This window comes from Mustela erminea, chromosome 7, assembly GCF_009829155.1.
Source record: "Mustela erminea isolate mMusErm1 chromosome 7, mMusErm1.Pri, whole genome shotgun sequence".
NCBI lineage: Eukaryota > Metazoa > Chordata > Mammalia > Carnivora > Mustelidae > Mustela > Mustela erminea.
The window spans coordinates 89,130,459-89,158,228 of NC_045620.1; the positions used below are offsets into that span (position 1 = coordinate 89,130,459).

Consider the following 27,770-nt stretch of genomic DNA (forward strand, 5'->3'; position numbering starts at 1 on the left):
CCCATATTTCTTCAAGCTTCCTCCTCATGCCCCTGCCCTAAGCCTGAACCCTTTGCACCCAGAACACCACCTGCTGGTCACAGTCATTAAAGGAAGATGTCCTGTCCCCAGAACCCTACTGAGGGCCCAGAGGAGGACCTAAGGAGAGGAGGGCGCTCTGCTGAGCCCACCCCTGTGCTCACACCACATCCTCCCTGCTCCCCGTCTACTCTCCTCCCAGCGGGTTCAGCCTCTGCCTGGATGCCCGCCTTGGCCACCAGATCAGTGTTTGGACTTGATACCTATGAATGGGGATCTGAGTGAAGAGTGGGAAACATGGCCAAGTCTCCCCCTCAGGAATAAAGCCAGGCAACAGCAGATTGTCCAGTGAACATCAGTGAGGAAAGGCCACCGAGAGGGTTGTGACACTGCAGAGCTCACTCTCCTTTATTTCAATAAAAACCAGGGGTAAGTACTGCTTATATTTTGTGGCATTTCCAGGGCCAGGTCTTCTCTACCCTCTTGTTATTTTTGAGCCCCCAGCTGCTTCGTGGGGCTACCCCCAGAACTTCATGTCCAGTGGAGCAGATGGCCTTGTTGGCACTTTCACCTGCACATCCAGGAATAAAATATGCCGTATAGGTAAAACATGCTTTACCCGGCAGTAGTGCGTTCCAATACAGTTTGCAGGTGAACTCTCTAGGGACAGAGGACCACCTCCTCTATATCTAAAGGGCAGGGAGGAAATGCAGCCCAGAGAGGATGTGCAGGAGGTGAGGCAGAGGGGCTGGGCGGAGGACTGCAGAGACAGAGCTGGAGCACGGAGTTTGCAGAGTGAGGCGGAGCCATAGGAGCGTGGATACTGATCCAGCTCTAAAGGAAACTTGTTTCCACATCAGCCCCTGACCGGAACCAGATGCCCCCATCTCTGAGAAGAAGGTGCTCAAGTGACAGGAAGTGTGGATGGCAGAGGGCAGTGGGGTCATGGCCCGGACAGGGTCACCAAGTGCAGAGCTCTTCCCACTGAGAAGAACACGGTCCGCTAGGCAGGCAACTGGGAATTGTGTGGGATGAACTGAAAAAGCCCTAAACATCGGTATCAGGGTTGTTTGTGTGGTCTGAAGCGACCTCCTTGTGATAAAATTGAGGCTTCTCTGAAGGGACAGGGAACCCCAAGGTCCTGATCACCTTACTGAGACAGGTGGAACTTCTAAATCCTCTCTGCTCTCCTCTCCCTTTCCAAGGTCTCCTTTCCATGCCAGCTGCCTCTATGGGGTCAGAGAATTCCCAGCCAAAGCAGATGAACTCCAGGATGCCTCTGAGATAATTTTGAAGCTAGAAAAATGAAGGTGCAAAGTCACACTGGAATTGGAAGAAAGAGGGGCATGTTCTCGAGTTCGACAAGCATTGGAGCTCAGTGTGTGAGCTTGGGACCAATCCTGTCATGGTTCTGATGTGATGTAGGGCCGTTTACAGATGAAAAGGAGCTTATTGTCACAGGAGGCATCATTCCATGACTGAAGTGAGGACATCTTTATATTGGCACAGTGTTCATTGTTCCCATAATTGTTGGGCTCACCTGGAATCCAGAACCTACCAAAGGAAAAAAAAAACAAAGCAAAACGTTGTTTCCAATGAAGAAATGAGTGGCTTCAACCCCAGCTATGACCCTGGGTGATCATCACGTTTTTGTACCCGTGCCTGAGAGGAAGGGGATAGAGCCAAGCCAGCCCACAGCTCTCAAGGCCCTACACAAACCTGCACGGCAAAGCCCGAGACTTAGAACAGGGGCCCTGCTGAGGCTGGTGGAAGGCCATGCTGCCAAATCCCAGAAGCCATGGAGAGGCCACGGATTTGTCCCCAAGCCCACAGGCAATGAGTGGAGGAGAACAAGGAAGAACCACAAACTCTGTAGTCACCCCATCCTTTGTGCCCTGGCCCTGACCCGGGAAAGTCGGGCTGGGAAGGAGGCTCTGGGACTTACCGTGCACTCTGGACCTTGTCAAATGGAGTATTATCCACCCAGTACCAGTCCCCTTCAGTCCCAGCTTTGGTCAGGCCAATCCAGTAGAAAAGTCCACCTGCCATCTTGTACAGAAACTCCTGTAGGGAAGGAGAAGGAGTGAGACACTACCACGACTCACAGCTGGAACATCTGTCCCTCTGGGTGTCCTTCACCTGTCCTCCATGAAAGCACACACTGACCTCTCTCAAGCCCCTTCCCTATCCAGAGTCCATCTTGCAAATTCTGATTTACCTTTGCCCCACAACTTACAGACTCAGGACTTAGGCCTTTTGGCCCCTCAGGAAGCAGATGCTGGAGCACAAGAAAAACTCAGCTGAACCCCAGAGTAGGGCCCCCAGGAGAAGGGCCCAGATCATGACAACTAAATGTAGTAAGCATTTAACATGCGTCTGCTCAGCTCTTCTCTGAAGCAGGGACTATTCTCATGTACGTTTCATGGATAAGCAGGCTGAGTTGATGAAGTTAAGTAACCTACCCAGGGCTCTAGGACTAGTTAGGGACAGGGTTGGGGCTCTTGACCAGACTCCAGAACACACACTGTTACCTGCTCTAGCAGCCCACCTCCCAAATGAAAGGGACTCATTCAGTATTCTGCTGACCAGGTAGGAGACCTCCTGGGTTACGTTAATGTTATTAATGCCTTTGTTTTCTGGGCCCATGGAAAGATCGTACCTCCCAGCCCTCTCTGAAGCTGGGACTATATCTTCATTTGCTTTGGCCAATGAAATATGAGCAGAAGTGATATCTGTTATTTCCAGGCAGAAGCTTAAGGGCCAACATAAAATTTGCCACGTTCTCTCTCCCTGCTTCAGCAATTGTGGAAACACACGCTGAAATGAAGTCTCTTTTGGCATCGGTCCTTGAGTAACCACAGTGGACAGAACCCCTTGCAGGCCATTGCTGGACAGGCAGTGTAAAAGAGAAGTCATCCTCCACTGTTAGGTCACCAATATTCGGGGACTTTTGTCACTGCAGCATACTCTTGCCCATCCTGCCTGATACAGCTGTTAATACACCCCCTTCCAAAAGCCCGTCAGAACAAAAGAACAATACTCACTCACCTGTTCACTCTCTGAGGCCACTGAGGTCAGCTGTGAATCCCTGGACATACAGAACTGCTGGGCACTGTACCAGGTCTTTGGGACTTGAGAAAAGTAATAAAAGTTCTCCTTGAAGTACTTCCAGCCTTGAGAAACCATCTGCAGAATGTCATCTGGAGAACAAGGGTAAAAGATGAACACTGGGGTTCCTGTTTCCTTTGGGTGCTGCCTGTAGGTAGCTCTTGAGTGGGATCTCAGAGACAGCAGTGGGTAGGGCTGGGCTCTGGAGGCTGGGGATTCTTGTGTAAGGGCTCAGGGACACTGTCCCACCTACTGAAGGTCTGGCTGAGAGTGGTAGAGTGTCTGGGCTCAGAGAGGGGAGAGTTAGAGATATTGATCAAGAATCTGTCTCTCCCAGAAGAGGGAAGCAATTCTCTGTTGACCATCACAAGGGGCTGAGCTCCCCAGCTTTGGGGGAGGAACTCAACAGATAAATAGATGGGTTTGGGCCAAAACAGAGACTCCCTAATGCCTTAATATTCTGTGCCTTGGTGTGAGAGCCCATGCTGGTGCCTGGTCCCTTCTCTCCAGCCCCTAAGTCCTCCAAGCCCACAGCTGAGCCCTTGCTTCTTAACTGTCCAACCATGCCTGCCCGGCTCCTCTTCCCCTTCCTTCCGCACACACCAGCCTGACGGCCTCATCCCTGTGGCTGGCAAGGCCCCACGGGCCACTGGTCAGCTTGCCATGTCCTTTTCTGAGTCACTTACTTTGCCGCCTGAGCAACTTGCTGATGTCGTCCAAATGGCTCTGGAGTCCCTGGATCTTTGCATTTAAAGAGCTGGCTTTACCCAGATCTCTTTTTAGTGCTGGAATCTGGGCATTTAAGTCATTGACCTCCTCCCATCTTCTTGTTAGCATCTGGATCTGGGCAGCGGCATCCCTCACACCAGCTTCCAACTTCCCGATCTGAGAACGCACATGAGCCAGGCTGGCATTTACCATCCGGACCTGAAGGCTGGTTGCCTCCACACTGCCTCTGTTCCTCTTAATCTCAGAACCCAGAGTGCTGATGTTGTCCACACTGCCTTTCAGCAACTGGGCATTGGTCTTTACATCTGATATTGTGCGCATAAACCAGGGATCTGGATTTGAGAAAGTCAAGAGGTCAGCCGAGGGCATTCCCAGGGCCTGGGAGTGTTGTCAGGGGAAAAGAGGAGAGAGGCTCAAGCTCCCTAAGACCTGTTGCTCACCCCCCCCATTCATTTGTGACATATTCATTCAACACACATGCGATGGGAAACTAGCGCTGGCCAGGAACTCTTGCAGATGCAGATAATGCAAAGATTAATAAAATACAGACCACTGGAGGACCTCACAGGCAAGCTGAAGTGGAGATTAGCACCCAGTCCTAAATTTTCTCTGTGTGTTCAGGGCACAAACGATGCCCTAGTTACCCCCTTGCTGCATCCCCAGGTGCTCCATCACTTGCTTCCCAGCTCTCTCCTTTTGGAGGCCCCTGTAGTGGCATCAGCTAGGGCAGCACCCATCCCACATCTGCCCACAGGCCCCTTGTGGCCAAGATGGGAGCCAACAATACAGACTTCTGACCTGAAAGTGACTTCTCCAGAGAATATGGAAAGAAGGAATTGTGAAACCATTTCTCCCCTTCCCTCGTCCCATCCACTGTCACACTCTGCTCAGATCACAGGCTTGGGTGCCAGGTAGGAGACTGATGACAAGCCAAGAGGAAACTCTGCTCAGAAGCTTCATGTCTGAGACCAAATATGTCCCAAAGCCTTGAAGGGAGAAGACGGATGTTCCCTCCCCCTGCTTTCTGGACCCCTGGTGGGAGGGAGAAGGCTCTGCTAGTGGAGAACAGGAGGGGCTGGACAAAGCAGAAGACAAGGAGAGATAAGTCACGCATCTGGTGAACAAGGAGGAAGTCTCCTTCGATGAGCCCTTGGTAGAGAGGGGAAGAAGAGCAAAGAGAGCATGAAGGGATCCTGGTCGGGATGGTGAACCAGGAGATCTGTCCGCTCATTGGCAACTTCTCCAACTAGTCAGTTGGGGCTGAGGATACAGCTGGAATTCCTTCTTTTGTGGAGTCAGGAAACATTCTGCTCACTGCTAACAGCTGCCCACAAGGCTCCAAATAAAAGGGACACAGCTCCAGGGGTGGGGATGACAGGGGATAAAGAAATGGGTGAATGTTTCCTGGGGACAAAAGAGAACATCCTTGAGCCCAAGCATGCAAGGGCTGATCCCAATCAGGAAAATCTCCCCAGAATCGGGAAGGAGAGAGCAGCAGCTCATCTTCCTGGGGACAGGGAACCCCGTGGCTGTACCTAGAAAGAGGAGAAATGAGACAACTGGAAAAGCCAGAGGTGGGAGACACAATTGGACAGCAGGAACGACAGGGTCTGGATGTTTAGGGAGCTAATGATGGAGATAAAACCCAGGACTTACAGAGAGTGGCCTGCAGCAGGATGGAGGCCACAAAGCCCAGTATCAGGGTGATGACTGCAGCCCGGACCATGAGAGGCTTCCTCAAAACCATGCCCGGGTCCGTCTTGGGAGGAGGATCTGTCAGAAGAAGAAGAGAACATTTGTTTAAGGACCTGCCAACAGCGGAACACACCACAGCAAGCAGATTCTGAGCAGAGGCTGGTGCTTGCCTCGGGGCCAGAGGGAGATGTTCTGCTTATCCACGGTGAAGTGCGCATCTGGGATCTCACTCTCAGCAGTCTTCATCCCGCACGCTCACCCCTGCAGCACAGGTGCTTCCAGCCGGCTGGCTCCCTGAGAACCTTTTATCCAGAAAAAAACGGGAAGTGAGTACCAGAGGAGGTGGTCTTATCATCCCAAAGTTCCCCATTCCGGGTTTAGACACCTTGTCTGGCCTCAGCCCTCTCTGCAAAGTTCCGAGCTCTCAGGAAGAGGCCATTTGTCTTCTCCACAGGCCTGTTAAACAGACATTTTAACTCTACTGTCCCAGCACTACTCCAGATCTCTTATAAGACTCCTTTCAACCCTTATCAATCCACACAGGCATTCATACCATAAATACACATCGAGTGCCTCCTAGGGACCAGACACTGTACAAGGACTGGGCCACAAAGATGACTAACTCATAGTCCGTACTCCAGCAGCTCACAATCTGGTAGGAAAGACAGACCAGAGCAAATCAATTACAATAGAGTGTGAAGGGCACATGCACCATTCAAGCAAGTGCAGAGATGGAATAATGGTAAAAAGTTCCAGGGAGAAGGATTAGCATATTCAAAAGTAAGGGTGCATAAGACAGCACAGAGGGCCATTTGGTGGTGCTGGAATGTAAAGTGTGTGACAGGCGTGAGAGGGCATAGGGCAAGAGAGACAACTGGGGTCATAATAAGCAGCTTGAATTTTGACTTATGGATGACATGGAGCCAGTGAAGGCTTTCAGGCAGGGGAGAGACAAGGACAGGGCAACTGAAGAATGTTCACTCTGAGAGTGGTGAGGAACATCGAACAGGATGTGGGAAGCCCGGAAGCAAGGAGACCGACAGGGAGATCACTGGAATCATATACTTGCTGATACTAAGGTCTCCCACATGACAGAGCATCGCTTTATAAAGTGGGGCTTGGAGATGCAACATGTAAGTGTAAGATGGGGGTTCTGCTCCCTGCCTTCCTGCACTTGTGAGCTTCTCAAAGTGGGGAGGCTTAGCCCCATCAGGCCAGGAACTGCGCCTTCATACGTGGGAGAAGCTCAGGGCAGAGGAGCTGATGCGGGGCTCAGGGAGGGACTAAGATCTCTCCTGGGAAGCTTCTCCTCTTTGAAGAAGTCTGCCACAGCTGAGAAGCCTGGCACATCACAGACTCTAAGCCAATATTACTTAGAAGAGAGGAAAGAGAAGACAAAAGAGTGAAGAGGAGAGAGGGAGAGAAGGAGAAAAGGAAGGGACGAGGTCCAGATTAGATGGCTGGCTGCCTGGCTGGCTGGCTGGCTGAACAGATGGGAGATCAGTGGATGGATCTGATCCATCCACTGGTGGCCGATCATTTCGCAACCCTGAAACCTCTAGTCTGTGGATTGGGATCTGTCTTCTAGAAGCTACCACTTCTTTCTAACTGTTCCCATTCATTTCCACAGCAAAGACACGAGACAACTGTGATTTATACCTTACTCCAAAATGCATGACACTTCTGACCACGGGACAAGAAAGCTGGCCCAGCCTTAATGAATCTGAGCCAATGGATCTGGATGACAGGGTGGTGTCAGGGACAAGGGCTGGAAATAAATGAGGAAGGCCAAGGAAACAGCCACCCACTCCTGCAGAGGCTTCTGCTGCTTTGATATCTGAGAGGATCCTACCTCCCTACTCAGCCCGCTATACTTATGGGCCCCTTGCTGCTCTCTCCAGGCAGACTGGGCTTCACACTGGAGCTGCTCCTCTCACGGGATGAGGACAGACGCCCAGCTACACAATCCTTTTCCCACGTGGTGGGAAAGAAACTGGGCCATAGGGGTGGTGTTCCTTTTGTCCTACCTCATCTCTTCCCTACCCACTTTCTGTCTGTAGCTTCCAGGACTGCTACCTCTTCTAAACTCTGACGTTGGTTCATCCCCCAAACTGAAGGCCTCACCCTAACTGACTGCTTGTCTCTAAACGCTTATGACTATACCCACTCTCTTCAGGCTGCTCATTTGGTTGGAGAACTTTGGTTCTACCAGTGTTCAGAAAGGATTAGAATGTTCTGATTCTGGGCTTTCGTGGTTGGTACCCAGTCAAACTCCAGAGTCATCTCAGACCTTCTGCTCCTGGCTCCTGGCCTGACATTCACAACCTGTCATAGTCTAGGGCCTGGGGTAGAGAAGAAGCCAAGTTACTCAAGACTCTGGTAGAAGGGGCATTGGGGGTCCTGGTCCCCTTCTAAGGCATGGGAGGGACAAAAGCCGCCACACAATATTACCTGGAGTGTGTGGCCTCTTCCCTGTCAAAGAGCTGACTTTTCCCAGACCTCTGCTGGTTTGTAGCATGAGGTACTGATGAAATGCCTCTATGCCCTCTCACTGGTCCCAGAAGAGGTCCAGAAGCCTCACCAGGATGGAGCCCACTGCATAAGAAGTCCTGGGCTTGGGCGGCATCTACTCTGAGTAATGGAAACAGGTGCCTCACATAGATATTCAGCTGATCCAGCATGAGGAAGCTAAGCAAGAAGCAACCGAAATCCCGGGCTGTGGGCCCACTGGGGTTTTAGAGATGGTGGATGTAAAAGTCCCAGCCATGAGGAGTTTCATTTCCCACTTGGCAGGGAAGGAGTGAGTCACAAGCTCTTTTCCTATGGCCGTGCTCATCTTTCCGCAGGCACTGACTGAGCTCATCTCCCGTGCATCCCTCTGGGGGCCTTTCTGGCCCCTGAGCTGAGACCCTGGGAAGGAAAAAGAGAAGGAGGCAGGCGCCTCAACCATACTTTCCTCCCAGGAAAATGGGAGATTCTCTTGGACACTCGGGCAAGCCCAGCTCTTCCAAACAGAGGAGGAACTTTAGGCCAGACTTAGAGTGACCAGAAATCACTGCTATGACGACAGGAAGGGAAGTTCATGGTCATCTCTGTTTTCCCACTCGCCGTGCCCCTGGGACTCTAAGACCTTCTTTGTAGAACGGCGGTGGGAGGAGACCATTTGTCCACTTTTCCCCTTCTCTGGTCAGGACTCTCTTTCTGCTTGGGGTGGACCATGGACACAATCAGTAGGAGTGGAGAAGAGACGTGGGTTGCTTGAAATGCCCCAGCAGGACCAAGAGTCATCTCCAAGGAGAGGAATCCAGTTCCCTCCAGTGAAGGCATGGAGGAAACTAGAGTGGACAACACATTAGAGAGGGGTGGGGAAAAGAAGAGGAGCACAGAGAGGGGGAAATGGCTATGATGTGAGAAAGAAGACACTGTGACAGCTGGTCAGGCTTGTTCACAGCCTCAGAGGGGACCCTTGTGTATCATGGGATGCCAGGTTTGACCAGCAGACCCCAGATAATCAAAGGCTCCTAGGCTACCCTTTGGGTATGTGCTCTGGCAACAGGGGCAAGGGCAGAGAAACCAATAGGAAAGCGGTGCTAGGTGGGACCACTCATCCTTACATTCCTCTGGGACTCCCACTGTGCACCAGGTGTGAGGAGAAAGACAGCCAGAGACCCTGCCCACAGAAAGAGTGTTCTTCTTGTTGAAAACATGTACATCTCCCAAGACTCTCCCAAGACTGAAAAGGACCAAGGACCCTGCAGGGGGCCTCTCCAGGCCTTCCTTGACCTTGGGAAGAGGTTCCTCTTTTTTGGAACATTAGGTAGGGGCAGGTTTCTCTGAAACAATGACCACAGGCCAGACGTCAGTGAATATACCATTATATCTGGCGACACCATGTGCAGGGTGCTGTGGATATGAGTGAGTAGCCTGGCTCTGTGGAAGGATCGCTGTGTTTCAGGCAGAGGAAGCTGCTCTGAACCATCCAAGCCAAAGAGTTCTTGTATAATCATCACTTTGTCCTTGAGCACAGGGATCCTGCTTGGCAACTGGAGTCAGGTTCCCAATGCCCAGAGTGAGTGAAACCCAGCCACTGTCCAGTTCTGTCTTGATGCGACTTCCGTGACGCACGTGCTACGTAAATCTTTACCTAAACCCACGAAAAAGAACAGGACCTCCGAAAACCCCAAATCCCACAACAACATCTCCAATGTCACAAAAGGGCTTTCTGACCTCTGCAAACGAAAGCCACTAAGCCAATAAGTTTTAAAATCCCAATATATAAGCTTTGCGCAGTGGCAGTATCGTAGCCAATGAGGTTTATCCGAGGCGCGATTATTGCTAAAATCCCAATATATACCTACGCTCTAACAAATCGTAACACCGTTCACTTTATGCCCTGATGCTGTGTATGGTTCCCTCCAACTTTCTTCTTCAACTTTAGGAATAGGTTTCTCTTTCCAAGTATTTCAATTTTGCTACTTTGTAACAAGTGATGAGATAACTGCTCTCAGCCACCATTTTATGCTTTTAGGTGATTCTCCCAGCTTCCCTTGTACGAACTTCTTTCCCCAACTTAAGATCTCCAGCTGGCCCTTTAACTGGCTGTCTTCCTACCTGGAACCTTAAACTTCCTTTGCCTCCTGCTGCTCCCTAGAGACGGTCCTGTTTCCTACCGGCTGCGGCTTTCATCCAGGACCCTTAGGATGAGTGTCTCCCATCCTGTCTCCAGGATGTTCCTCTACGGGGACATCCCCACAGGAATTCATGGTATTGCCTTGCATCCAGTCACCCCAGCATCTGTTTACCCACCCAGTGAAATTTATCAAGTACTTGCTGGGTGCCGGTCTCGACTCCTAGCTGTTGGGAGCTCCACCTTGAACGAAACAGTCATGGTTCCTGTCCTGCAGCAGAATGCAGTTCTCTCTGAATAATTCTTGGCATTCCACCTGTGTTCTTGCAAGGAAAATAAAGTGTATCCATGATTAAGCCTAAAGCAACAATCAAAAAACCTGCAGTTTTAAATGGTGTAAAATATGACATTCTCCCAGACTGCTCCTATTTAAAACACAGTACAGGGAGTGGCACCTGAGTGTCTCAGTCGGTTGAGCATCTGACTCTTGCTCAGGCCATGATCTCATGGGTCCTGGGATCGAGCCCCGTGTCAGGCTCTGTGCTGACTGGGGAGTCTGTTTGAAGATTCTCTCCTTCTGCCCCTCCATTCCCACTCTCTCTTTCTCTCTCAAATAAACAATCTTTTTAAAAAATCAAATCAAATCAAACACAGTACAGAAATTTAGGTCCAGGAGCACCTGGGTGGCTCAGTGGGTTAAAGTGTCTGCCTTCGGCTCAGGTCATGATCCCAGGGTCCTGAGATCGAGCCCAGAATTGGGCTCTCTACTCAGCAGGGAGCTTGCTTCCCTTCTTCTCTCTCTCTGCCTGCCTCTCTGCCTACTTCTGATCTCTGTATGTCAATTAAATAAATAAAAAATCTTTAAAAGAAAGAAAGAAAGAAATATAGGTCCATGCTTTCATTTCCTGCAAATAAACTTTTCTCCTAATATATCTGACTTTCAACCACATAAAAACTATATGCTCACAGAGCTCCCTTCCCTGGGTGGGGTGGTAGAGCATGAGAGTTACGTGTCTAGGACCCAGTACAGGGGTCCTCAACTCCTGGAACACGTTTGTAAAAAAAAGAGCCAAGGCCACGCCCCCCCCCATTTCTGACTTATTTGGTGTGGGTTGGAGCTTAGGCATCAACATCTTTAATAACCCTTGAGTGAGTCCTACATGTAGTCAAGGTTGAAAACCTTCAATCTAGTGGGAAAACCTGAGTTCTGGCATGGGATCTTGGCTCTTCCATACAGTGCTGCGTGGATGAGTTATTTAGGGGAGCATATGTCACCTGTGTAAGTTCAAGAGCAATGAGACAACTTTCTATGGAAACACCTTAGTGCTGCATAACAAGATTTGCTCTGTCAGATGACTGGTGGATGAAAATGCCAGGCAGCACTTGTCCAGAGTTAATGATCTTGAACTGGAAAGGGAAAAAAGGAGAGAGCCATGTTGTGGCCAAGAAACCCAAACCTCAAGACTCTACAGCTTCATTGCTCTGGGCCTTGAAAAACAGTAACCCACAGACCTGGCAATCACTCACATAAAACACAAATGTATTCACAGAGAATCAAGAACATGCCCCAAAACTCTCACCAAAGGCATTCAGCAAAAGTCACCTTCTGGGTGTCAGACTGCACTGGGTGGTCAGCAATAAACATAGGAGCTTACAATAAATATAGCCCAAATAAGTATATCACATGCTGTGTTAAGTGACATGCAAGAAAAGGACAAGGAGCACTCAGAGCATGTGAACGGAAGACATTGTCAGAGCTGGCCTTGTAGAACGACAGACTTGGGCCCTGAAGAGTCTGTTGCAGTCCCAGCTAGGAGACAATGCCTTGAAACACTGGAGGTACTCAACAGCATATAGGATCTGCTTTAAAATAGGGCTGTTTGGGGGTGCCTGGGTGGCTCAGTTGGTTGAACATCTGCCTTCGGCTCAGGTCATGATCCCAGAGTCTTGGGCTTGAGCCCCGTGTTGGGCTCCCTGCTCAGTAGATAACCTGCTTCTCCTTCTGCCTGCTACTCCCCCTGCTTGTGTTCCCTCTGTCTCTCTCAATCTTGCTCTACCTCAAATAAATAAATAAAATCTTTAAAATAAAATAAAATACGACTATCTCAGGGCACCTGGGTAGCTCAGTTATTAAGTGTCTGCCTTCAGCCCAGGGTCCTGGGATTGAGCCCCACATCGGGCTCCCTGCTCGGCGGGAAGCCTATTTTTCCCTCTCCCACTCCCCCTGCTTGTGTTCCCTCTCTCACAGTCTTTCTCTCTCTGTGTCAAATAAATAAAAGCTTTAAAAAATAATAATAAAATAGGGCTGTTTCTTCCCCCAAAGTACATGGATCTAGAGTATTTATACTAAGGAGTATAATTAGGTAGTATCTCTCACCTTGACATAAAATGACCCATCCTCAATGGTCTTACTTCCTTTCTGAAAGTCTAGATCTGCTGACTGGGGGTACCCAGAGGAGAGATATTTCTACCAGAGAACACAACAATGGTTCCCCTGACTTAGGAGCTGTGGCTGCTATCAGGCTATTTCAACACCTCATGCCACTGGAAAAACAGGTTTAAGAAAAAAAATCATACTTTTGGCAATGTCTCAGACTTGATTTTCTAAAAGCAGACACTGAGATGGCATTTGGTGTATAGGATTTTCTATGATGGAGCAATATCTGCAGAAGGGAGTGGGCAAAGGCAAAATTAGGCAGAGAGAGAAGCAAAACTGTGGAACTTCAGTACAGGACCAACAAACCTGAGTCAGCTCCATGAGGAGCTCCAGAGCATCAATGACTCACCAGACTTGTCCCATGTTAGACTAAAATGTCCCTACCTGATGAACCCTGCATTAATCATTCGTTGAGTGTAGGCCACCCACAGAAGTACAGCCCTGAAGGAGCTGACAGCTGGAGACCATCTGCTCACAGCCCCAACAACCAGTTCAGGCAACAAGCTCTTCTTTGAAGGGGGATCTGGGAAATATATCTCCATGTCTACCATGTAGAATGGTTGGTCTGACAGTCAAGGGAAGAAGGTTCGCTGACACACAAATGGGATGTGGTGGCATCCTCTAAGATGGTCCCTAATGATCTCTGCCTCCTGGTAGTCATGCCCTGAGGATCTTGAAAGAATGACCCTCCCCCACTCGTCATGTCTTCAGATGAGACCACAGTCGCTGGTGCCCAACAGCCTGAACGTAATCTCATGAGAGACACTGAGGCAGAGGTGCCCAGATAAGCCACACCTAGATTCCTAGCCCACACACACTGAGGTAAAGAGTGTCTGTTGTTAAAACCACTGAGTTTGGGGGTAATTTGTTAGTCAGCCATAGATGTCTAATACAGGGGGCAGGGAGGATTTTGACTGGAACTCAAGCAATAGATACCCTGGGGCATCTTCTAGGTCAACCTGTCAAGTTTGGCATCCTTAACAAATGGGCTGACCAACAGAGGAATAAGACAGCTCAGAAACAAAAGTCACACTCATCCCTCCAAGTCAAGAACACAGGCAGTCGGCATGCTGACTGAAGAGCAAAGGAAAACAGAATAAATGGTTATGGAAGGTGGTCACATGGCCTTGTGAACTTAGCAGAAACAAGGTCTAAAGCCACTATACCTGTATTTCCTTCTTGCTGTGTCATGTATCTTTTTTATTTAATTTCATTTTTCTTTCTTTTTCCTCTCACTTATCATTGGATACCGAGATAGGGTCATGACAGAACTAAAGAGAACAACACGATCACTCAGTGATGCTGGACTTGGAGCTGGCTGCAGTAACTCAGAAGACAGTGGGCTGTCCACTCTTGGAAAGAAGATGTGTCTGGACAGCTTACAGCTGCACTAGGTCAGGCAAGAGCAGCTTGGGGAAGTGCCAGGATGAGGGAGAGTGTGTATACGCGTACTGGGCTGTAGAGATACTTGTCTCTTTGTCCAGGATGGCAGTACCCTTCTTAATAATGAAAAATCTCAAAATCAGTGGTAAATAGGACCACAACTCTGAGAAGACAAAAAGGATCAGACATTACTTCTTTCAAGCTCCCTCAAATAGTACTCAGGCACAAGCAATCAGATGTCACCATCTGCATGACCAAGACAATAATACACTACCTCAAAGATACCCGAGTCTTCAAGGGAATTCAAGGGAATTCTTGAAGGGAGTCTTCTCTGATGTCCTCCTTTCCTTGGTCCTGCCCCATTTTCCAAGCCTTCACACTGAGTCTGAGAACAAGTGGTTACCTTCTCAATAAACTTCTTATATGCTTAAACTATGCAGACGCGGGCTTGTTGTTTTGATCAAGAACCCTAACTGATACACCCACAGACAGGTCTCCTTCCTATTAAGATTGATCCAGTTTTCCCTGCAGTGTGTTAAATGGAAGACTAGTCCAGAAGTATGCTCAAAATGGGTTCAGAGGTTAAATAAGTTTGGTAAACAGTCCATGCTGTATGCCTTTCTTGAAGAGTCATGGTAGCTGCGAGCATATTAAAGGTTCTGAGAAGTTCTGTGTTAAGAAAATCTGTTTAACATTGTTTATAACAGGGTTTCCATTGCCATTTTTCTTTTACACTTAATTGATGACACTTCTCACTCTGAGAAACACTGTCCTGGAGCCAAAAAAAGGAAGATTCAGAGAGAGACTGCAGTTCCCTCCAATTTCTAAGTTCCAGTTTGTTTGCTCTATGAGGTCTTGCCACTTCCCCAGCTGAATCACACAAAGAGTCATCACCCCCTTCCAAAGAAACTATCCATAGAATATCAGCCCCAGTCTGTTGAATAATATGTACCTTCCCCCTTAATTTCACATAGTTTTCTCTGGCATTAATTATTTTCTTCTCAGGTCTGTCAAAGGCCTCTCTATGTAGCTTTATTAACCTTAGAATGACTAATAATTGCTTTACCAAATCTGAAAACACAGCAGATTCCCCCTTGTTAACCATTTTTGAAATAAAATTTTCTTAGCCATTCTTGTTCTTTCAAATTACCTTTTGGTGAGATACAAAAACAAAGTCCAATGCAATTTTATGCAAAGGTTAATTTTAGTAAATTTAGTAATTTTAGTAAAGCTGTAAAATAATTTAGGAAGACCTGACATCCTTAAAGTAGTCTTCACATCTAGAGGGATATGGTATCTGCTTCTGTTATATCTGTCAGTCTACATTTTTGAGTTTCCTTCAGGCAGGTCCCAGGATTTTTCTTTTCAAGGGAAGAAGACAAGGCTATTATTATTTGTAGGTGAAATGATGTTTTCCCTAAGAATCTGAAAGAACCGTCTGGAATAGTAATTTGAATTGATAAGAGAGTTCAATAATCATACGGACAAAATAATCCACATGAATAACTTTCCTGGGTACACAAAACAACCCATTAAAACTACAACTACATAGAGATATAGGGGAGATCCCAGATATATTTAGGGGCAGAATTAACAGGATCTGGTAATGGGATTGGTGTCATCTGTGGGCCCCCTTCTGCCCCACAATCACTCTCCAGAAAGAACCATATTGGATTATACAATATCATTTCAATTTTAGAGTCCAAATTTTATGTCTAAAGGACACTTTTCAAAATTTTTGGCCTTCCTAGCTTCAGCGCTGCTAGTGAGGTCTTTGCTACATTTCCTCATCTCGTTCTTTTCATTCCATTAGGCGGAAGTGGTTTGGTTAGCTGGTCAGCTCCCACCCCACCATTTTTCTCAGAAATCTGCCTGTAAGCCTCTCTGTGACTATTTCCCTCTCGCTCTTGCCTGATTGTCTGATGAAGCAGGAGGAGATGATCCTCTAGAGTTGCACTGGGAAACTGAAAAGAAGAATGCAGATTTAGAATAGCAGTAAAGAAGAATGGAAGAAGAAGCTCCCTGGGGATAAGGAAATAGACAGACAGCCCTGAGAGGATGTATTCATACAGTGGCCTTGTACATTTCAAAGGCTCTCAGATCCTTTGAAAAAGGAATCTACCATGCATGGAGGTTGGCAAGGGAAATGACAACGTTCCTTTTCTGGACTAATTCCAAACCTCGCAAGTTATACCTTCAGGAAAAAATATATCAATGTAAATATTGTTATCAGGACACTGACTTGTTGAGTGACAAGCAATCAGAATTACAGGCTTTCAAGAATTAAAGGTTACATTCACAGCACTTAACAACCTCCGAACTCCAGACATCCTAAAAGATTCCTTTGTTATATGAAAACAGAACAGGATTACACCTGTTCAACAAGTCTTCTCACTGGCAAGGAGAGTAAATTTGGTGTTCTTTGTAGATTTTCTCAATACACCTGTTCATCAGAACTCACTTTATTTTTTTTTTTATAAATTTTTTTTTAAAGATTTTATTTATTTATTTGACAGAGAGAAATTACAAGTATACTGAGAGGCAGGCAGAGAGAGAGAGAGAAGGAAGCAGGCTCCCTGCTGAGCAGAGAGCCCGATGCGGGACTCGATCCCAGGACCCTGAGATCATGACCTGAGCCGAAGGCAGCGGCTTAACCCACTGAGCCACCCAGGCGCCCAGAACTCACTTTAAATAGGTCTGTTTCGTGGCACCTGGGTGGCTCAGTGGGTTAAAGCCTCTGCCTTTGGCTCAGGTTATGATCCCAGGGTTCTGGGATCGAGTCCTATCCTGGGATTGAGTCTCACATCAGGCTCTCTGCTCAGCAGACAGCCTGCTTCCTTTCCTCTCTCTCTTCCTGCCTCTCTGTCTGTCAAATAAATAAATAAAAATCTCTAAAAAAAAAATAAATAAATAAATAGGTCTGTTTCCCTACAGTTATGTGGGAAACAGTTATGTGCTTTCTGCTATAGTTTCTAAGATCTTTTTCACCAGCGAGCACGCTTAAGGTTAAACCTACTCTCAAGATTAAGTCCTTTAGTCCAGGAGGAAAGTCCTGGGAAACTTTAATATGGGGGGTGGGGGGAGGTAGAAGAAAATTTTAAACAAATGAAATATGCAGTAGTATGCTCAAAGACGTTTAACAACTGGCTCTCTAGATCTAGAGGAGAAACCCCGATTTGTAATATTTGCCAATTGTCATTGTGTAAACATTTCCACCATGGCTATTAAGTAACCAACACGGTGTCACTGAAAGCAGAGTTGAGAAAAGATGCATATGATAGGCTCTTCACAGCCTGTAAGGGCTAATTCTAGCATACCACTAAGAGATAAGTAATGTTTTCTTCCTGTGCCCCAATCTATCCAGTTACGTGGATTTTCTCCAACCTTGCACTCCAGGAAGGAGAGGAGGAGATGCAGCTGTAGGTTGGCGACAGAAGGACAGGGGTACTGTTAAATGCTATCAGGGAGACCCAGAGAGGGGAAAAGATTCAAAGACCCAGCATAAAATAGAAGGAATGAGTGCCCAGCCCTCTTGGGGGTCCTCCATTCTGAGCATTTATTTGTCCATTTCCACCAAAAGTGTGCTATTGTTTGTTTTAAGTTCTGTCTGTAAATTCCAGAAGGAACTGTTCCTCTTCCCTGGCCACAGGAGGCCTGGCTGTCCCCCACGACCACAACTCCCTGATGAGGGCACAGCTCCCTTTCCTGGCTGGGGCTTCCAATTACCTTCTTGGGAGTGTGTGACTTGACAAGGGAATCCCCTGGTTTCTGAGTACTTTCCCTGAAGTGAGAACCATGCCCAGTGTTTAGCCACTGCAGAAATGGGGTGGGGGTGGGGGGTAGCTATCTGTCTACAAAGAACAAAAACTCTTCCCATGGATATAGTAGCTCCAGGTACCTTGGGACATTTCCCAGGTATGGGAAGAAATGAGATGCATAATGGGATTAGGCAGTCCCTTGCTTCAAAGGATTCTCATTACCCTGGAAAGAAAACTAAATATCTATCATCTTCAACAAAACACTTCAGGATCTGGTATCTGTCTACCTCCATGTTCCTATCTCCCACCACTCCTTCTCACTGACTTTCTTCACATTTGGAAATATTCCAAGCTTGTTTCTTCCCCAGGTCCTTTGCACTTGCAAATGTATGTATGTATATATATGTATGTACATATACAAACTTCCTCTTGCTGAATCATTTGAAAGTGAATTGCAGCACGGTAGCATTATTTGATATTTCTGCATTTATTCTAAAAACAAGGATATTCTCCTCCATAATCATTACCACACTCAAGGAATTTAATGTGGCTGCAATATCTAAACTATATATAAATGTCTAAAAAATAAGTCCCTTATACCTGGGGATGGGGAGAAGGTCCTGACTCTAGGATCCAACTAAAGTTTGTGCATCATTGCATTTGATTGTCATGGTCCTGGAGTTTCCTATAACCTGGACCAGGCTCACTGCCTCATCCTCACACGTTTGCATACACACACACACACACACACACACACACACACACACACACCTCTTTTTATCATTCATGACACTGACATTTTGGAGAGTCCAGACCAGTTGCTTGTAGAATGTCCCCAGTTCTGGTTTTGCCTAATTGCTTCTTCATGATTACACTCAACTTACGATTTTCTTTTTAAAACACTGTGCAGCTCAACAGCCCCTCACAGGTAGGGTGCTGGGTGGTGACTGAACTGGGGACCCAGCAGGTGTGCACCAACTGTGGCTGAGCCTGGCCTCCAGGTGTCCCCTGGGATCCACCGTCCTGATGCTGCTCAGGTCTTGAGTCCTTCTAAGCTGGAACAGTAGTGAGGAATTTTTCAGCTAAGGGCCATGGAGCCAAGGATCTGTTGTTTTCTGACAGCAATATCTGAACCCCTGGGGCAAACATGTCTTAATGGAGGACAAAGAAACCAAGAAGTAGGACACCTGGCTGGCTTGGTTGGGAGAGTGTACAACTCTTGATCTTGGGATCATAGATTCGAGCCCCACATGGGCATAGAGCTTACTTAAGAAGAAGGAGGAGGAGGAGGAGAAGGAGGAGGAGGAGGAGGAGGAGGAGGAGGAGGAGGAGAAACAAACCAACCAGGAAGCAACTGTATCCAGAAAGCTGTGTCACAGGGACCACTGACCAAGACTAAAAAGATGCCCCACAAAGCGAAAAGATTGTTTCCTGCCAGGACTGGCACTCAGTGTGTAACCTGGGACCACAGAACCAGACATGTCACACATCTGGGACACCAACCACACCTACCTATTGTGGGGAGGGATGATATCTTTACTATGTGAACGCTGAGAGCAGAGGTTGGGCCCCAGTCTCCCGAGATGCCCGGAGACTCCGCTAGTGGTGTCTTAAAAGCCAACCAGGAACTTGGGTTGAGCTAGTTCAAAACTAAAGTGACTAAATGAAGACTTCTACTTCTGGCCAAGAAGGAATAACAGTGGAAGAAGAAACAACATTCAAGAAACCATGATCTGTAAGACACTGGACATCATCAGGATGCCTGGGTAGCTCAGTCAGTTAAGCATCTGCCTTCAGCTCAGGTCATGATCCCGGGGTCCTGGGATCAAGCTCTGCATTGAGCTTCCTGCTCTGTGGGGAGCCTGCTTCTTTCTCTCCCTACTTGTGCGCTTGCACACACTCTTTTTCTCCCTCACTAATAGATAAATAAAATCTTAAAAAAAAAAAAGACACTGGACAATAGGCAATAAAAGACGGGAACCCTGAGATGTAGGAAACAAGTGAGGGGAGCCCTACAGTTGCCCCTGCTGTATCTTGAGAGCTTCCACAGTGTACAAGGAAAGAACAGGCAGAGCCCAGCATACTCCCTCAGTTGACGGGACAGAACTGAGAGTCCAAGAAGACGGAGGCCACTACAGAGCACAGCACAGAGCTCCCAAGAAGAGAGAGCTGCACAGATGCTCAACTCCAGAGAGCTGCTGAGGTTGTCCTTGAGTGTCTGGGAGAGTACTGGCCACGCGTCTGGTCATTAAACAAAGATCTGTAGAGATCACACTTCATTAATCAATATGTTGAACACTACATCAAGTACTAGTGATGTACTATATGTTGGATAACTGAACATAATACTAAAAAAAATTAGTAGGAAGAGTGTGGAATCCTATTCCCTACTGTCCTGCCTCTGCCTCTCCTTATCACAATTCCACCATGCTTTCTCCATCAGAGGCCCATAGATGGCGCCATTACCTTTGCCAGGACACAGAATTACTCAAGGCTACCACTTAGAATACTGTTTTCCCAATGTGTGTGAATCTGGTCCTCCTTAAAATTTTGTAGGATGGCATGATAGTTATAATGGAATCCTGATCTTCCAAGAATTCCAGACCCCCTTAATAAATGTAGCAAGCAATACTAGTAATCCCGTCCCTATCCCTCATTCCCAGGCCAGGACCCATGAGGCTTCTGTAAATGCATAAAGTAGGGGGATTCTTTGAACAGAGACAGGTGATGGCTTTATGGAATGGTCTTATCCCCAAAGAGCAGACATGAACAGTCTTGGCCTTCAGAAACCAGCCAGAATGGAGGTGGCCTCTCTCCCACCAGCTGTGATTGTTCAATACAATAAGCCCTGATGGGATCAGTCCCAACAGTCTAGAACATTTAGAAATGCCAGGTCCCTGTTGGGAGAAGAGCCCCTGCAAAAAGGGAGACAGGCAGCAGGGAGACTCCATGTTTGCCTGCTCCACCAAAGCTGTTCTTGCCAAGGGCAAGAAGACCTCCACCAAAAAAGAAAGACACCTGGACGGCAAGTGCCTCCAAGTACTACTCTATTGTCCAAAACCGGAAAAAAAAAAAAAAGAAAAATCAAACCTGAATCTGATAAATCCTCCAAATCAAACTGCCAGAGAACAGAGCAACATGGTTAAAGACACCAGAGGGGCCAGCAAAAGCCAGCATCAAAAATTTGAAGGATTTATTGTCTAGTTTTTACATGTGTGTGCATGCACACACAAAGTTGAACAGTTACAGATTTTAAAAGTCTAAAAGAGGGGCATCTGGGTGGCTCAGTTATTAAGCATCTGCCTTCAGCTCAGGTCATGATCCCGGGATCCTGGGATGGAGCGCCTCGCCTTGGGCTCCCTGATCAGCAGGAAGCCTGCTTCTCCCTCTCCCTCTGTCCCTGCTTATTTTCCCCTCTCACTGTCTCTCTCTCTCTCTCTGTCAAATAAATAAATAAATAAATGCTCAAAAGAGTGTGTCAGACAGATACAATATATATGGGTTTTTCTTTTTGGGGAGATACTGACTGAAATAAGCTACTTGTAAAAAGACATAGGAGATAATATAGAAAATATAGACAATGACTAGATATTTGGCAATGTAAGAATTAGTACTAATTTATAGCTATCATTATTGCATTATTGTGGTTATTCTAAAGAGTTCTTATTTCCTTTTTTTTTTTTTTGAGAGTTCTTACTTCTTAGAAAGACATACTGGAGTTTTTGTAGCAAAATGATATCATATGTGAGATATGCTTTAAGACAATTTGAGGGAGAACAATAGGGGTGGAGATCAAATAAGATCAGTCAGTTGTTGAAGCTGGGTAATTGGTATATGGCAGTCATTATACCAGTCTCTCTGCTTACGTATTTGCTTAATACATAATAAAATACATAATAAATAATAAATACATAATAAAAGGCTAAAGAGAGAGAGAATTTCTTAGCAAAGTGCCCCAGGCAGCCACAGTCAACCCATCAGAACCGAGATGATGGAGCAGCCTTCTCTGCTCAGCTCTGGGCTGGGGCATGGTAATCCTGGCAAAGAGGCTGTGAACCAGGAAAGAACCCAGTGGTCTTAAAGGTGAGTCTGTTCGGATAGGGTCAGAAATCTGATCCTTAGAACCTGGCTATTTTTAGAGAATGCTTGCTTACTTGCTTTCCTTCTTTGTGCATGTGTGTGTCTGTGTCTTTTCGTTGTTACTACTTTTCTCCCTCAATCTTTGGTAAAATTCTTTTATGAAAATTCCAACTTCCTTCAGAGGTAATCAGAGGGACCAGGGGAAGTTGGGTTCGCTTACTAAATGCTAAGACCTGCACTCTCATACCCAGCCCTCTTCTCCCACTGGCTCCCAACCTGCTGTCAACTTCGCCTTTCCCTCCTAGCATGAAACTGGGAGGAACTTCTCTGGGGCATCTGACCAGTCCAGGAGACATATTTTCAAGGCAATGAAATGGATAGAGGTCTGGGAGGAGCTGGAGACTTCCAAATGACCATACACATAAGGACCAGATTTATCGGGCATACAACAGGGTTTGAAGTCAAACGTTTGTTTGCCTATGTGCAGTTTGGAGCAAGCTGCATTTCCATGTTTTCATGTTTTTATATTTTTAAGGAGCCTGGGCCATGTGCGCTTGCCTCCTCCCCCAGATTCCACGAGGAGTGGGGGGTGGGGGGCAGACCAGCCTGGAGCAGGAGGGGACATGAGGCATGATTGTAGCTCTTGGCATCCAGAACAGAAGGGACAGTTTTGACCTGGAGGCCACATAATATATTTTTAAAACTAGGATTTCAAGGTTATTCATACAGCATGAGACTCACAAATAACATCCCTTAGCCTCTCAATAAGTACCCAATTTGATGTAACTTTGCCTTATTCTCATTTATTGCCTACTATTACCTTCATCTAAGTGTAGCTTCCTTTTCTCTTCCGTTTCTATTAGGTTTCTATAATAATAATGAAGTTTTCTTTCCTTGTCGAAACCAAAACACAGCTGTTGTGAATCTTTTGTTCAGAATACCTCTTCTGCATATTTAATTTTCTCTCTTTCTATGACTTCTGTTATCTGGACTCTGGCATTTGTACTTCTACTGCTATACCTCTTAACTTCAATTCAAAATTTCCTAATTATTTATTCTTCACTGCTTCCTTCTGTAAGACATCTGATCTTGTAATATTAATTGTGCCCATTCTATTATTTATCCATCTGTTGTGTTATTTCAACTACTGTATTGCTCACATACAGTTCAGGGAAAGAACCGAAGTTCAAACTCTGGTCCTTGTCAGCCATGTGAGCATAAATGGAAGGGAGAAGATGAGCCTGAGATGAGCACCAGAACCACAGGTAATCACACCTGTGTGCTCTTACCCCACTTTTCTACTTCGGATCCCATGGAATGGGTGGTCTCTTGGGTGACCCCCTGGCCCTGGGAGTGTAGAAGAGGAAAAGTAGAGAATAAATGCAGGAGGCCAGTCAGCTCCCAGTGACTTTCCCAGTTACCCCAACAAGATCTGTTCTCTGTCCAAATAGTACCCTAATGACACCTAACCAAGCTTAATGGGTCATTTTCACAGAGTGAGGGAGGACATGATGTTTTCCCAAAAGCAAAAGAGTAGGGACAGGCCAAATCAAAATTAAAATAATATTCTGCCCCAAATTAAACAGACACTTTCATCTCTTTGCGGCTTTTTAAGTTAATAAGTATCTCAAATACACACAGACACACATACACACACAGTGTCTTATCATCAGATTCCAGGGTCCTCTCCCAGCCTAATGTCTAGGTGGCTACAACACTGTCCATGTTGAAATCCTCCCCGTTTTTACAGCCCACCAAAAAATGCCACTTCCTTCATTAAGCCTTCTCTGAGCACCACGGCAAGAAGGTCCTCTCCTCTCTGAACTCAGCCCACATTGGCAACAGCCTTTATAGGTCCTGATGGCTTTCTACCACACAATTTCATTATTTGTATATCTATCACATCTCCTCTGCTCATTCATTTGGCCTCGAGGAATATTACTTTGCTGAAACAGGCCCAGTATTCAAAACACCCACAAATTCCCAGTGGCATCCTCCAGGCTCACTTTAGATGATTCTCATGCACAGAAGCCACATATTTGCCCTTCTGAATGGCCCCCAGCCACTGTCCTGAACACTGGTCCACCACATCCAGGGCAGTGACGTGAGGAGCACCAGGATCTCACGTGCTGACAGGTCAATGAATTAATGGCCATAGACCATTTCCTTCAACTTTACATACACGACAAAATGGAGCCACAGAAACCAACAGTCCAAAGTGACCAGATTTAGAGATGACAGCAACAGCCTCTGACTCTCTTCTGTGATTGTTTTCCTGGAGAAGAGTACTCAGTCAGGGAAGGCCTTCTCACAGGACAGAAGAGCAGGCTAGAAAAATCCTGTCCTCCTGATCTTTCCGAGGACCCAACTTCCCCAACATTTTCAGTATTTTTGTTGCCATATGTTACCTGTTCAACTAAAGACAGCAGTTGTCCTCTTGTTAAGTTGGCAAACACAATTAAGAACTGTTGCCCCATGGTCTTGAAGGATCTAATCTCCAGCCACCTGCCCAAGATGTGTGACAGGAAGCTCAGGAAAGAGCCAGGTGAGGCCTGGAACAAAGCAGACACAAATGCACACATCAGAACTGCCCCACCCCCATCTGTCCTCCTGGGCCCTTCTGCACAAGAAAGTTCCACCCGGTGGGCTCTTACAGAGTCTACCGTGCTTGTTCAAGTGTAACTTTATGGTGACCCCTGACCCTCCTGGTACCAGACTTGTTCTTTATACTCACAGTTATTCTCATAACTGGTACCAGACTTGTTCTTTATACTCACAGTTATTCTCATATCATCAGTCTGTGCTATTTGCTCCTGTATCTGTGCTATTTGCTCCTGTATCTGTTTCCTCTACCAGACACTGAAAATGACGACGCTGAAGGGAGAAGGATGGTGATGTCAGGCCACAGGGCGGCCTGGGGTGGGGGTTGTCATTGTTCACTACCACAAGGTGGGTGTTTTCATCATCCTGGTACCCTCAGAACTCAGGAAGGGCTTCAGAAACCAATACAGGATGCTCTTGGGCCGCCGCGCAGCTCTCTGGGCTCCGGGTGGTAAGGTCCCGCCCCCTTGCCACCCCCTGACGAGGTGCCGGGGTTTAGGGAGAGCGGACTCCAGCACTTAGCGCAGACAGATAAACCAGAGAAATGAGACCCGCTCCTGGCCTCTGTTCCAGGCGTTCCCGCCGACTTCACCGGGTTTTGCACCCGGCTCAGGGAGGCTGGGAGAACCAGGAGGGCCTGCGCCCTCGCCCAGCGCGCATGCGCAGGGTGGTCGGCGCGGGGCGAAACCCCCTAGTCTCTTAAGCTCGCAACCAGCAGGGGGCGACACGAGGACGCCTCCCTGCTTGTAGACGGGAGCGGAAGACGTCGTGGCTGGAGGGTGGGCTGGCACCTCGCTGGGGACGGCGAGGAAGAGAAGAGAAGCGCCCAGCTTCTCCGGGTAAAATTAGCGGAAGGATAGGACGTGGCAGTAGAGAGCATGCTGGCGCGACCCCCGCCGTCCCCGCCACCCCGGAGCGAGCGCTTACATGCTCCCCCCCACCGTCAGCGTGGTGTGGCAAGGGGTTGAGAGGTGCAGTGGCTGAGGAAACAGGCTTCAGCCTGAGACTGAAAGACTTTCAGCCTCACCGTTTACTCTGATTTTAGGCACCTTATCTGGCCTGAGCCCTGGCTTTCCTACCTATTAAATGGGGGTAGTAGACCCCACTTCACTGGGTCATTATGGAGCTCGCAAGCACACAAGTAAGTGCGTAATAAATGTTAACCCTTATCAGCGCTTTTCTTCGTACAACACTGTTGCCTGTCTGTGCATCTCTGTCCTCCCCCAGGAACCCCCACCCCGACCCACCACATGGCCTGACTCGGTGAGCTCCCCTGGGTACATAGTGTGGGTCAGTCAACTTGGTATTACCATGCACAGCACCGGCCCTGGTGAAAGAAAGAAAAAAAGAAAGAAAGAAAGAAAGAAAGAAAGAAAGAAAGAAAGAAAGAAAGAAAGAAAGAAAGAAAGAAAGAAAGAAAGAAAGAAAGAGAAGGAAAGAAAGAAAGAAAGAAAGAAAGAAAGAAAGAAAGAAAGAAAGAAAGAAAGAAAGAAAGAAAGAAAGAAAGAAAGAAAGAAAGAAAGAAAGAAAGAAAGAAAGAAAGAAAGAAAGAAAGAAAGAAAGAAAGAAAGAAAGAAAGAAAGAAAGAAAGAAAGAAAGAAAGAAAGAAAGAAAGAAAGAAAGAAAGAAAGAAAGAAAGAAAGAAAGAAAGAAAGAAAGAAAGAAAGAAAGAAAGAAAGAAAGAAAGAAAGAAAGAAAGAAAGAAAGAAAGAAAGAAAGAAAGAAAGAAGAAAGAAAGAAAGAAAGAAAGAAAGAAAGAAGAAAGAAAGAAAGAAAGAAAGAAAGAAAGAAAGAAAGAAAGAAAGAAAGAAAGAAAGAAGAAAGAAAGAAAGAAAGAAAGAAAGAAAGAAAGAAAGAAAGAAAGAAAGAAAGAAAGAAAGAAAGAAAGAAAGAAAGAAAGAAAGAGAAAGAGAAAGAAAGAAAGAAAGAAAGAAAGAAAGAAAGAAAGAAAGAAAGAAAGAAAGAAAGAAAGAAAGAAAGAAAGAAAGAAAGAAAGAAAGAAAGAAAGAAAGAAAGAAAGAAAGAAAGAAAGAAAGAAAGAAAGAAAGAAAGAAAGAAAGAAAGAAAGAAAGAAAGAAAGAAAGAAAGAAAGAAAGAAAGAAAGAAAGAAAGAAAGAAAGAAAGAAAGAAAGAAAGAAAGAAAGAAAGAAAGAAAGAAAGAAAGAAAGAATGAAAGAAAGAAAGAAAGAAAGAAAGAAAGAAAGAAAGAAAGAAAGAAAGAAAGAAAGAAAGAAAGAAAGAAAGAAAGAAAGAAAGAAAGAAAGAAAGAAAGAAAGAAAGAAAGAAAGAAAGAAAGAAAGAAAGAAAGAAAGAAAGAAAGAGAAAGAAAGAAAAGAAAAGAAAACCTGCTCAGGGAGCCAGGGAGAAGCCAAGGTGCTGAGGGTCCACACGGGGTCCTACAAGAGCCCCTGCTCAGATCTCAGTCCAAATCATTTGCTAAGATCCGAAGACTCCAGCCCCATGGAACCCAAGGGCTTTGCTGTGTCCTAGCAGCCTAACCTCTCTGCTTTGTGGAAGGATGGGCTGCTCCCTCCCTGAAGCCCCCTGGTCCACCTAGCCCTCAGGGGGTGTTTAGTCCTCCCCAGAGTGTTTTGTCTGAGTCTCCATCCACTCTGTGTCTCAGACTCTGCCTGACTCTTATTTGTGCTTGTGTCTATCACTGAGGCTGTAGATCGGAAAAGAAGAGGCGGGAACACCACCTCTTTCTAGTTCCTGCCTGAAGTTGGGATATATGATTAGCCCAACTCAACTCTCTCCCCAAAACACAGCTGGAATCTCAGCCCTTACCTCAACCTGCAGCCTGTGAAAATTCTACTCTTCTGTTCACTGCACAGCCCCACTCAGGCTCAGCCCAAAGGGACATGGAGTAGGATCTCCCTAAAGGGGCTGCAGAGCCCTGAGAGACTGCTGGCAAGGAAAACATGTCCTATTCAGGAAGAGATGGCTGGCGAGAGAAAGGTCCTGGGGACTCTCCACTGGACAGTTTCCTTAGTGAGCCTAAGGCCAGGGAGCCCTGGGCACTCTCTTCTCCCTTGTGGCTCAAAGGCAGGTCCACCTCTAACGCAAGCAGCACCCTTGTGAAAATTAGCTCAGGCTGGTTTTCAGTCCCCATTTGCCTTCTAGGCCCGGTGACCTTGTATAATGCCCAACCTGCTCAAACTGTACATGGCAGAAAACTGCATCCTGCTAGTCCCCATGGAGTGTAGAAACTCAGACTGTGAATCAGGCAGATGTCCGCTTGTCCACCTCTACACTCCAGGACAGTGATGGGGGCAGTGACTGTTCCTATAAGAACATAACACTTCTGGGGCACCTGGGTGGCTCTGTGCGTTAA

General features: G+C 46.8%; 1 protein-coding gene and 1 pseudogene across 3 annotated transcripts; one reads left to right on the forward strand and one right to left on the reverse strand.

Annotated features, from left to right (window-relative positions):
- Positions 1 to 354: 354 nt before the first annotated feature.
- CD207 (CD207 molecule) lies at positions 355 to 25,081 on the reverse strand. Of its 3 annotated transcripts, none has more exons than XM_032352396.1 (9): positions 24,613 to 25,081; positions 24,244 to 24,387; positions 10,378 to 10,500; positions 5,721 to 5,852; positions 5,512 to 5,628; positions 3,813 to 4,187; positions 3,067 to 3,218; positions 1,964 to 2,082; positions 355 to 1,572 (listed from the first exon to the last, which is right to left on the reverse strand). In XM_032352396.1, the coding sequence occupies exons 4-9, from the start codon at positions 5,794 to 5,796 to the stop codon at positions 1,422 to 1,424; spliced, it is 990 nt and encodes a 329-aa protein (XP_032208287.1). In that variant the 5' UTR covers positions 5,797 to 5,852; positions 10,378 to 10,500; positions 24,244 to 24,387; positions 24,613 to 25,081; the 3' UTR covers positions 355 to 1,421. The 3 variants fall into 3 exon arrangements, with proteins under 3 accessions (XP_032208287.1, XP_032208285.1, XP_032208286.1); XM_032352394.1 differs by having other exon boundaries at positions 10,357 to 10,500; XM_032352395.1 differs by lacking the exon at positions 10,378 to 10,500.
- Positions 9,829 to 10,004, forward strand: LOC116596615 (annotated as a pseudogene).
- Positions 25,082 to 27,770: the final 2,689 nt, after the last annotated feature.

What these genes read in the sequence shown, in the direction of transcription:
- CD207 (XM_032352395.1), bottom strand. Translation starts at nt 5,796, where the DNA reads ATGAAGACTGCTGAGAGTGAGATCCCAGATGCGCACTTCACCGTGGAT. An exon ending in CCTGCTGCAGGCCACTCTCT is followed by an intron (nt 4,188 to 5,511) that starts GTAAGTCCTGGG and finishes TCTCAAATCCAG; the next exon opens with ATCCCTGGTTTATGCGCACA. An exon ending in CAAGTTGCTCAGGCGGCAAA is followed by an intron (nt 3,219 to 3,812) that starts GTAAGTGACTCA and finishes CTTGTTCTCCAG; the next exon opens with ATGACATTCTGCAGATGGTT.